Below are 12,787 nucleotides of genomic sequence, written 5' to 3'. Positions count from 1 at the left end.
TGGTGAGGTTAACCACATACTGTATGTAGCTTTAGAGCTTTTAGTCTACTTGACACTTCATCACACACCGCTACTTCAGTTCAGCAGATAACCGCGGCATTAGGATTACTATTAGCCTCGCTCAAGGAGTCGAGGATGAATGTACTGCGTGAGCTGAGAGGATTTTGTAAAGCCAAATCTGACATGTGTAAGGAGTTGTATAAACATGAGTGAGTAGGCTTTGTGTTTTAAAGCCATTTTGTAATGCTATGGCGGGATTTCCCTTGACTAATCCTGAGGACAGTGTGCACAGTATATAGCCAAGTATTGAAACCGTGTGAGATGGAGAGGGAGAGAGACACAGAGAGAGAGAGAGAGAGAGAGAGAGAGAGAGAGAGAGAGAGAGAGAGAGAGAGAGAGAGAGTGTTGATCTGTGTAAGTGAGTTTCCCTCCTGCAGATGGGATCACGCGGGGGCAGCCAGTGTTTCAGTTACAGTCTTCGCTAATCATCAACAGCCACGCTCTGATACACACACACACACACACACACACCCACCCACACACACACACACACACACACACACACACACACACACACCCACCCACACACACACACACACACACACACACACACACACACACACACACACACACACACACACACACACACAGACACACACCCGTTCTTTCCCCACTTTGCTTACACATACTTCCTTCACTGACGTGCAGAAATCCTCTGCAGCATCACAGTGGGGGCCTCAGGCATGGGGCTGTAAAGTTCTTCTATCCTCCAAGCCTACCTGCTCACACTTCTCTTGGCCATTGTTCCACTTTTTTTAAATTACCTCTCTAGCCCGCAGCTCGGCCTCATCTCTGCCGCATTGGTTCCTCTGTGAGCAGTTGTTACGTAACTTCTAACTGCCACAACGGACTCACGTGTGCTGTGGCACAGTGGTTCTCAGAGTGGGGTCCTTGGTGTGGTAACTTCCAGGGGATCCCCAGCATAATTAGCATCACAATCATTTTAACCATATTTGATATATCTGCTATTCAAAAATAGCAGATATACAAGCTCATTGATAGATCTTGAAAATGTGTGCAACATTTGCACACATTTTGTTCACTTAACCCTGCAAGGCCCGAATTAATTTCTACTGGCCAAAAGAAATTGAAAAAAATCAGATGGTGTTGTAGGAGTCCTAATCACAGGAAAATGTAATGTTAACAAATTAATAATGTTTTTGTAAGGTTTTATAGCCATAAATCATAAATCATGCTCCAATTTGCATTTTGGGGATATTTCTCACAATAATAACACATGTACATGTTCTAGACATTCTAATGATCACGAAAAACAATATTACAGGCATTTTACTTTACTTTTTGTGAGGAATAGCTTCAGTTAAAAAGTGAGATGTTGTTCGTCCAGACGCTGGAATTTCAACTTCTCTGGGAAGTGTGAATGTCAGCCTCTGTGAAAAAAGAACAGGAAAACTAATTATAACATTTTTTAGAAAATGATTTAAAAAATGTTGCCAAAAAGCAACGCTGGGCCTTGCAGGGTTAAAACTAAATATTTAATCTTTGACATTGGCATAACATATTTTGAGACGGGGGTCCGCGGCCAAATGTTGTTTTGAGAACCACTGCTGTAGCAGTTACTGGCACGTGGGCAACACGAACCGACGAGAAATGGTTCGAGAGACGCTATGCACACAGAACAGTTAAACAGGAGCTTCAACTATGCAGTATTTTATGTGAATCCTTGTTGCTCTTATTGTGAAAAACTCAAGCGCATCGAAACACGTCATTTTACCTGGGCTGGACACAGTGGACCCACAGAATGCCTTGGGAAGTGTTGTCAGATTTTTCATGTAATTGAAAAGGGGTTTCGGTACAGTGGTATGGTATACACTATACAGTGTATACCGTACTAATTAAAATTATAATTAAAACTGGTAATCCCTCGCATGCCTTTTAATTCACCTTTTGAAAGCCACTGTGCCACTGTTTCGTTGCAACACGCATGCACGCACGCACGCACACACACACACACACACACACACACACACACACACACACACACACACACACACAGACTTATGATTAATTGTTTGTCTTGTTTCTCTCTCTCTCTCTCTCTCTCTGCATATGTCTCTCCTGACGCCTGGCCTCTCCAGAGTTATGTGGACAACCAGGTAAGAGGGAAAAAAGTTACATCATTACTTCTTCTGTCTTCTGTCTGTCTGTAACTCTTCTCTGTCTGTCTGTCTGTCTGTCTGTATGTCTGTCACGCTCCTCTATCTGTCCTGTATGTCTTACTAAGTGCACCTTCAGTTTTCCCTTGGTTTTTTTTTGCGTCAATGTACAGTATGTGAGTCATCATGACGGTTGCCGAAAGATGTTTGGTGACAAAGTGTTGTCACGAAACAGGTCATGTTGATTCTAACCCACATGTACTGTACAGTATGACAGTGTGAGTGTGGCAGAGGAGGAAGCTGCAAGCTGTGACATACACTGGGGGCATGCTGGGAGTGTTGAGAGCAACAAACAAACTGTTTCCAAGTGGAACAGGTGATGTGTTTGCTGTAGACTCAAAGCTGATGCACTTGTGGTCAGGCTGGCTGAGTCGAAAGACTCGGAGGCTGTCGAAAACATTCAGTTCTGTCATTTTGGCTTTGGCTTCAAGTTCATGTTTGGGACTCACAATACGCTGTGGTTTTGAGGTGGGGCAATTGTTTGTTCCGGGCCAGGTTTGAATTCTCAGGCATGGATCGATACCAAGTATTATCACTATTATTATTTTTTTTATCTATGCAAAGTCGTTCAGCCGATATAAATGGTTGTGCTTGGATTATTCATTAATGGAAGGAAGGAAGGGTGTATTGATTGACTGACTGACTGAAAATATAATTAAGTTTTGCGGTTAACGGAATAAATGAAAAATTAGCTTTCAGATTGGAGCTTCAGTTTATTTTCTCAGACAATAGGTCATCAGAGTTTCACAGCAAGATATCGTCGTTGTCGGGTGGAAACCTGGTATCTCCAAATTTCAAATTTGTACGTTATTTCTCAAAGCAAAGCCCTGCTTTATCATACAAGGCTGTCGCACAAAAGTAGTGAAAACAGCAGATCTACAAGCACACAATGCCTCGTTGTGTGCGCCTGTAGATCGTCTGTTTTCACTAGTTTAAATCGTTTTTAAAATGATAAATGCAAAACAAACGGTTTTGGACACACAAGGTTTTCATCATACAAGGCACTGGATTCAGTTATAGGATTTGGGGTGCTATTTCTGTCTGTCTTTCTTTCTACAAGGTTATCCAGTTGTGCATAATGCTGCTAATGACTGGACATGACAGAGACCACACACAAATATAACTCTTTTCTGGCAGTGGATCACAGCAGACCTTATGATACCCTCTAATAGCATCAGTAATCCATTACCACTGATATCTACTGATGTATGCTCTCTCTCTCTCTCTCTCTCTCTCTCTCTCTCTCTCTCTCTCTCTCTCTCTCTCTCTCTCTCTCTCTCTCTCTCCCTCCCCCCCCCCCTCTCTCTCTCTGGTTTAATTCTTAATACCATAGAACATGCTTTTTAATAAATATATAATAAATACAATAATATAATTATAGCACAATTTTGTAACCCATTTTTCACCCGGTGCCAATTGCCTAAGCTGTAATCCAGGGCGCTATTCTCCCTCTGCCAGCCTGGGGAGAGCCCCGAACTGAGCTCATGCTTCCTTCAGTGCGGTGTGGTGAGGTGAGGAGTGAGCAGGCCGCTTCTTATCACCTGACAGGGAGATGTATTGTGTGGAAGGAACATGTTCAATTCCTTTCCCCTCCATCAGGGGCACCGGCTGGCCAGGGGGAGGCAGTAATAGAGACCAGGATTACAGCATGTCTTTTGTGGAGGACACACAGAAAAGCCAAAAACTACATTTCTTGTGAGTCACTGGTCACTGCTCCCAGATCCACTGGTATGAGATGGTCTAAAATGGGACTGGAATGAGGACTGAGTCATCAAATGGTGTGTTCGCACTTGAACTTGAACATGGTCAGAAAAACAAAAGACATCAAAGTGCCCCAAGCATTACGCTTGTTAGTACAGTAGCTTCAGGTCCTGACGGCTACAGCCCACAACTTAAACAGCCCTGGCCAGACCACCTGACCTGGCGGAGATTTATTGTTCTTCTGTTTTTTAAGATTTCTTTTGTGGCATTTATCGATAGGACAGTACTGACCGGAAATGGGGAGAGAGATGGGGAGTGACACGCAGAAAAGGTCGTCGGGAACGGGATTCAAACCTGCGACAGGTGCCGACCCTGTTATGCATTGTGATGAAAGCAGGCACAATTTTATTGACCTGGGACATTTTTTATTTTTTTTTACAAATAATCTGTCCCATCTTGAAACTGCGACAATCACAAACCAGGACGTCTTGTTACCTTCGTAAAATCGTGGAAGATTACGGGTCGATTAGCTCTTCTTGCTTGTTCCACGTTCTTCCTCTCTCTGCTCCTGGTGGATGGCAGACATGGACTTGGAGGTTGACAGACAGACAAGACACTAGACAACCAAGGTAACCAACTTGGTGCTGATCCAGTCTAAACTGCTCTGTCTGTGATGCCTCTGGTTGTAATTGACCCCCATTGATCCAGAAACCTGATTCGGCCTGGCGGCAGGAGGGCCCACGGGGAGACACGGGTGCAGTGCAGGCCCGTTACCATGACGCACCTCTGGGACTTACTAATGAGTCAGAGTCTCTCTCTCTCACACACACACACACACACACACACACACACAGACACACACACACACACACACACACACACACACACACACACACACACACACACACACACACACACACACACACACACACACACACACACACATAAAGATATGGACATACACACACAGTCCAAGTCACTTCATTAAGACAGGGGAGGCCTTACTGGGTTACTGACAGGCTCTCTTCCTCTGGTGTAGACAGGTCTAGAGAGAGATGGATGAAGCCATCACCTCATCTCTGGTCCACAGAGAGCCACCGTGCTCAATGGCCCTATAGGATGACGGGCCCATTATTTTATACACATCCACGCTCAGGTTCACTTCACAGACGGACTGCTTTCTTTTATTTTCTTTCTTTTTTACTGGGTAACAAGAGGTGAGGCCAGAATAAAGTCAGCAGTCTAAAACCCTATGAAGTATTACCTCGTATTATTCTATCGCTTTCATGTAGTAACTTTGTCAGCGAGGCCCTGGCTTTGTGTGTGATGTTCTGATCTTTTTGGGGGGGAGAAAATAGACTGCAAGGTCGAAACGTGGTGTTATAACGTGTTGCTGTGAATAAAAATGTGAGCTTTGAAAAGTGAGTTGGGAGTCCCCCTCTTGTTTCCATTATTCTGTTTTTGCAATTTGGCTCAGCACCAAAAACATGTGCACGTGCGTGGGCGCGTGCATGTGTGTGTTTTTGATGTCTCGAGGTCCCCAGACATTGATATACTTTAACTCTGAAATGTTTAATTAAACGCTTTCAACCTGGAGTCCCTAATTTTCAGAAATTCCTAAAATAACCACGACACATTGTGGTGAAGGGTAAATTATGAACAAATGCGCATTACATGTTATAAAAGCAAATGGATATAGGAAGGAGCAATTAAGAATAGAGATAAGTAAAAGGGCGCTACCCTACGGTGTGGAGGAGGCGATTAAATCTGTTTTTAACTGCTATGCTGTCTATGGTGCACACATTTCCCTAGTTAGATCAATACAGGTCTTATCTTATCTAATGCAACAGTAGTACAGTTACAAAAAGGTGCAAAGGAACTGAAGTAATGTGGCTTGTGTAAACAACAACAATGTAAAACATGCAACAGCCTACAACATCCACGCACACACCTGCTTTGGCCTCACATTTAGTCTTTATATGTTTTTTTTTTTTCATTTACATTGTCGGTGTTTGTTGCTCTGCAAACCACTGTCTCAGTGTGTAAGCAATGTCATAAACTTTCATAAACTTCATGTGAACACGAACAGATGAATGTTTTGACTTGTTGTTTGTTGACACGTGCAGAGCGTGAAGCAGCATCCCACCTGCCGCGGTCGTCACAGAGACGCGCACAGCGGAAGCAGGTCTGCCGCTAGCGCAACGAACAGCCTGTGGTTAGCTAGCTTCCTGTCTACTCATTTTCTTCTTTTTCTTCTGGTACTTCTTCTTCTGCTTCTTATATTCACCCTACTTACCTCAGTGTAGGGATGGGACGATCCGTGATATTATCGTTTATCGTGATGAAAAACACTCACGATAATTGTATCGTGGAGATTTAATTTATCGTGATATTGTCCTCTGTCATGCACTGGGATCAATTCACCTTTTATTTGCCGAACTGCATATCCCGTACCATTTAAACCCTCTATTGGTAAAACACACTTATATTATACGTACTTGATAAAGTATTTTTTTTACTCTCTACCAAATGACGCGTTGTGAGCGTGTAGATCTGCTATTTTTTAGGCAAAGGTTCCGCCCCAGGATAATGGATGTTTTGATTATCACGATAATATCGTAAATCGAGATTTCTTTGGTCACAATAATCGTGATATGAAATTTTCGTATTGTCCCATCCCTATTCCCAAATGGACCCTTACCTTAACTTTAAAGAGATGGGGAACCTTACCCAATCCTCCCCCTCTCGTTGTCACCCCACCTAGGCTGTCTATAGTAGGTTGCATAGGTAGCTGATGATAAGCTATGTGTAGAAACACTCAGATAAATGAAAGCAGTCACTGACTGTCTAGCTTTATTATTGTACTATGAAGTGGGAAAAATAGTATATTAGCACACATTGTGCAAGTGGTTGTGAATGTGTTACTGTGTGCATTGTTAGTCAACAAATGAACATATCAATTCTGCATGACTACATCGTTGACTGCATTTAACTTCCTCTTGGGTGCATCAACTGTGCATTCAGTCAACAAACTAACAAGCTGTTAAAACGTGACTTGTAGACTGTTCTGAAAAATTACCTTAACCACATGAACCCTAGCAGCTGTATTCTGGGTATGTCATAACATGCATGGCGAAAATAGGAGAACATCCGTCGGAAATGGTTCACAATGCTTGTCGAGTTGTTGATCAACAGTTATCACTATTGACCTACTATGAAGTATATAGGTGTTAAGAGCATTTCCAAGCTTAAATGTAGTAATAATAAAGAAATACAGACGATATTACTACATTATTATTATTATTATATAAAAAATAACAATCTTGTTTTTATTTTATTTATCAGATTAGGGTTGTTCTTGGTATTCGTGGTAGACCAAAGCTGTGCCCTGTGATGCTAAAGTCAGTGTGAAATCCTTTTACGGTGGCGATCCTTTTGTCTGCCATTGTTAAAATAAACTCTCAAAGTTGTAGCAGACCTGCAGGATTTCTGAGAGTTTGTTCTAAATATGTGGTGCATAAAAACTGAACCCGCGATCAGACCACAGAGAGAATGAAGCCGAGCACTGACTTCTAATCGCTCGTCCTTGGCTCCAAAAACAATAAACTGTTTTCTTTGTTTAACACATTCCCCGCCATTTAACAATACCTTCGTACTCTATGGTGCCTCTGGTCTCCATAGACTTCCATGTAATTCATAGTGCACGGATCATGCACACCCATGCCTAGATAATGCACCACGTGTGTCCACATTGCTCACAGCTTTCAAACAAAAAAATCCGAATGGAAATCCGTTCAGGCATTCATGAGATACAAGCCATTATGTTTTCCTAAAATGTAAACAAAGATGGCTGCCATGTTTGATAGATGGGGTTGCTATGGGGGTTAAACATGCAATTTCGCGATTTCTATCATGCCTTTTTTTTTTCAAAATGGCGGAAATTCTCGGGACTATCGGGCCTGGCAGGGAAAGACATTGAAATAATCTCGGGACTATCGGGCCTGGCATGCAATGAGTTAATTGAAGACAATTCTGGCACATCCAATCATTGATTTGTTCAATGCATTTAATCAATGCTAGTTTTGGACCATAATCAACTCCTGTTATGGTTTATTACATGTGTGTGTTGTCTGCATAATTATGGTAACATAATTTGTTGTCTTCTATTATCTGAGTCAGGAAAGAAGGACTTCATTACTGTATTGTACTGGTTGGCTACAGTTGTCAATGGTCAAACCTACACAGTGTCAGTGGAATACTGCTGACAAACCCACATCAGGAACGCCACCTCCATGAAGATGGTTTCTGCTTACGGTACTCAGAAGTCCTTCGTTAGTGCCTGTGTGGAGAAAAAAAAAGAGAAAAAAAAAAAACATTTGTGACTTTTGGTCATTTCTGCAAAGTCTGTCTTTACTGTAGATTCTGGCTTTTCAATTATCAACAGTGATATAAATGAGATGACCTGATGTTGCCTCTTTGCCTTGCTAAAGGTGATGTGATTGTGTTAGTCATGCGTTGGTATTGTTCGGATCACCATACATTTTCACTCCATTATCTCAGTTTAATATTAAATTTGAGTGTGGTCATCATACAGCTTCGGCGCCAGAGATGTGACTCATACCAGTGCTTTGTCATACAAGGGGTCTGCCTGATGTGAAGGCTGATGCTGGCGTGATTTCAGTGCGTATTGTATTTCACGTTCCCTCTCAGCTCTGGAGGTCAACAAATGGGGTGACTGGAGTAGTTATGTACTATATGTATTCAAATTCTAATCTAAATCGGGGAAAACATTTATTTACCCCCTTTTCTCCCCAATTCAGTCATTATGCCAATTGATTCCTTGTGTTGTCACTGCTGTTGTATCCTACGGACTCACCTGCCAGTGAGGAGCCCCCACCGAGAGGACGTAGAGCCTTCGTCCTACTCCTCCCGCCCAACACTCCCTGCTGACAGGTGCTGCCCCAGCCAGTACGGAATACGTGCTATGACAATTATCTCCCACCTGGTTTCCCTCCCCTGATCGTTACTGAAATTATTTTCAACCTTTCAATATAAGTCATCTCTAATGCTGCTCATTATAAGATGGCACCATTTATGGCTATTCGCACTCTCAGAAGTGGGCTGTGGACAGAATAAATGGAAACTACAGTCTTTCTCTTCCTGGTGAAAGCCCCGGTAGAAGCCATATTGCATTAACAAAATCTTGTTTAAAATGACTACCAATGATAGTAGGCAGATTTATCCTCTGAGAAACAGAGTAGACAGAAATGGTGTCATCTTATGATGAGCATTAGTGAGGACCAATTATATGGAGATAAGATTGGAAATGGGTGACATGCTTTTTTAATTAATAAAGCTTATTATTTACATTATCCATTTTGAAGCTAACCCTAACCCAACATTTTTTTAGTTCGCTCATTGACTTAATGTGATTGTGATTGCGTTCGTCATGCACATTGGGGAGTAACGGGTGTGACTCATATCAGTGCGTGGTCATAAATATCCCGGCTCCTCTTGACGTGAAGGCTAATGCCTGCGTAAATGACATATTATATTTCAGCCTCGCTTCAACCTTGGAGGTCAGTTGGACGCGGCAATAGGATGATGATGATGCGTTCGCTGGCTTTATTGCTCAGGGTGTTGAATTAACACGAGCCGCCGGCCAAACGCTGGTAAATTACTGCTGCGGGCGGTAAACCTGACAGCTGTACCGGCTGCTTTGGCAGCGAGGAAAGCCACCGCTCCGAGGCAGATCTCTGCTCTGATGTTTTTGGAGACGACCGGCACCAAATTGGCATTATGCCACCGGTGTGGGCCAGTTTTACTGGGAGCGTGCCTATAGGACGGAGGGGATATCAAATTCCACCTGTGGAGAGCTGGTGGCAATGACCGTGGTGTAATTTTCATGACCTTGAGCCAGTTTGTTTGTTTAACCACTTTAAATCTGGCATCCCTATTTGGGGAATGTCATTATATTGTCAAAAATAGTCAAACCTTTTCATAAATGCGTGAGTGCATCCCTGCCCTTGTAGGGTTTGTATTAGGGATGGGAGGATATGAAAATGTCATATCACGATTATTGTGACAAAAGAAATCGCGATAATCATAATCCATTGTCCTGGGGCGAAACATTTGCCAAAAAATAGCCGATCTACAAGCTTACAATCGGCTATTTTTTGGCAAAGAGATTTGTTAGAGAGTGAAAAAACTCTATCAAGTACGTATATTATAAGTACCTTTTACCAATTATAGAGGGTTTAAATGGTACCGGATATGCAGCCCGGCAAATAAAAGGTGAATTGATCCCAGTGCATGATGGAGGACGATATCACGATAAATGTAATCTCCACGATACGATTATCGTGAGTGTTTTTTTTATCACAATATACGATAATATCGCGTATCGTCCTATCCCTAGGTTTGTATGTGTGTGTGCACGCACTGTGTATAAAAGCCCCATCTTCTTTAAAGTGACTAGGTTCAGCTGGGAGCTCATGTGGTCTCATTCTATCAGCATACAACCAGGTGGAGCTAGTTAGACCCCTCCCCAGGGGACCTCCCGGAGCCTCATCTCAGCGTGTAGGGCTGGGAGGGGGGGACAGGTCCCATGGGGACAGAGGGAAGGTCATATCTGAGGAAGGGCACAAGACTGAAATGGATGCTTTATTTTTTTCATTCAATTCTTTGTGGCTCGTTGATGTGAGATACAGTATGTGTACTCTGTGCGGACATGGTTGTTTGTTGAGAGATGCGCTTAACTTGTTAACGCTCATTGGAACGGACCTGCTACTAAAGGGATAGTCTGCTGTCCTTCGCTTTTCACAGCGCTGTACAGAAAATAATGATAATGAATTTATTTATATAGCACTTTTCCAGACATGGTAACAAAGTGCTTTACAGAACAGGGTAAAAGAGCAACATGATAAGCATTAGAGATAAACTACAACAAAATAAAATGAATAAAATAACAGCGCAGCCACAAAATGTCAAATTGACACGTACAGATATAATCAATGAAACGCCAAATGGCAAGAAGAATGTAAGAAAAGGACTTGGCATAAAGGTGGGAAGCAGATTGAATCGTGAAAGCCGTGGCTATTCTTTAAACACACACATTTGTTTGGAAGGAAGAGAGAGGAGTTCAAGAGAAAGAATTTAGGAGAGGTTGGAGGGAAAAGGAGGTGCAGAGGGCAGAGAACAGGATGGACATTGAAGGAGGAATCCGGGTTACTTTGTTCAGCGATGGGTAGGAGAGGGTTTGTTATCACAGCAATTATCCTGTTGATTACTTTCTCGAATAATCAAACAGCAATTCTTTTTCAGTATAAGAAAATGTTATGAAAAAAATCTATGAATCACTTAAGCCCTATTTCATACTTTGTTGTGCTACAGTGTCACACAAAAATAGACAATATACAAGCTCACAACGTGCTGCGATGTGACACGAGTTTATAGATAGTTTATTTTAATTTCTGAAATATGTCTACATTTTTTTAAGCTTTTTGCCTTTAATGACTTGCCCAAAACGGGTTGATTTCTAATTGATTATTTATTTTATAAATGTATTGATTACCTTCCATAATAATCGATGAAATCGGTCGATTAACTGTTGCACTCCAAAAGAGGAGAAAGGAAAACAAGAGAGAGGAGGAGGGGGATGTTGAAGTGGGGGACATCAGTGTGTTCGTTGGGGGGACATGATGAAGGTTATATGGAGGTCGGGTGGAAGTTTAATAGAGATGGGGATGGATTAGGGTCCCCGGGTGTCAGAACAAGAGTGGGACGGATGCCAAGTAGGTTAAGCATAATTACACGTGGACGATTGTTTAAACCAATGTCAAGTGAACACGTTCATCCTTATTTTGGGCTATCTTTTGCTGACAATTGCGCTCTAAGGCCTAGGCCAGACGGAGCTGGATATTTCATATATCCCAGTTTTTCAGATATCCACATAGAAATATATCTAGGTCCACACAACAAAGATATGTAGGTCTAAAATAATTTAGTTGACCCCTCCACTAGGGGGACAAGCACACACACAGTAAAGTCTTCAGAGATATCCGGGTTCCATGTCTATACGGATCCAGTGAATCGGATATTTTTCAATGTCTCCACTTAATTATCCGGTTTCAAAAATATCCAGCTTCGCGGCCAAAATATCCAGCTTCGTGTGGCTGCAAGCCCCAACCACACAAAAAAATGTCTAGCAAATGTCTAGCTTCAGAAATATCCAGCTCTGTGTAGCCAGCACCTAAAACTGTGGACATCATATTTTTCATTTCAGCTTGTATTTACAGTAAGCCCTACTATACGTCGTATAACAAATAGCGAGACTTGCAGATCTGCAAGCTCTACTCATCGTGTGCTTGTAGATCTGCCATTTTGGCACTTCGTCATACAGTACATCGACGCATAGGGTTTAAGACTGCTTCTCCAGGAAATCACGTCAATGGTGGCAAAAAAAGCCATGCAATTTGCCGTCTTTAAGTGGTTAACTTGGTGGAAGGGCCAAATGGGTGAGGTCTGGTCGTGTCGGGGCAACGCTGTCACTGACATTTATCTTGTGTCTTCCCCGTGACATCACTGTGTAAACATACCGTAGAGCCACATGTTAACACAGGTTCACACTCAATGAAAACATTTCACAACCAGCGTTGCATTGTGAGAAACCAGTACAAACAAAGAGACACCAATAGTATATCAGTAGTATATCGTCGTTGTCGGGTGGAAACCTTGTATGTCCAAAACCGTTCGTTTTGCATTTAGCATTTTTAAAATAATTTAAACTAGTGAAAACAGCCGATCTACAAGCACACAACGCCTCGCACCGCGAGGCGTTGTGTGCTTGT

The 12,787-nt window shown here is 42.4% G+C and overlaps 1 protein-coding gene across 1 annotated transcript in view; it reads left to right on the top strand.

Moving 5' to 3' along the window:
• rapgef6 (Rap guanine nucleotide exchange factor (GEF) 6) overlaps positions 1-12,787 on the top strand; it is a 236,609-nt gene that overhangs the window by 95,394 nt on the left and 128,428 nt on the right. Inside the window, 1 exon segment of the mRNA XM_080748853.1 lies at positions 2,160-2,177. Coding sequence (XP_080604979.1) covers positions 2,160-2,177 — 18 coding nt within the window.

The sequence above is a fragment of the Nannobrachium achirus genome (genome assembly GCF_963921795.1).
Source record: "Nannobrachium achirus genome assembly, chromosome: 19".
Lineage (NCBI taxonomy): Eukaryota > Metazoa > Chordata > Actinopteri > Myctophiformes > Myctophidae > Nannobrachium > Nannobrachium achirus.
This window is presented reverse-complemented; position numbering and strand designations above follow the sequence as displayed.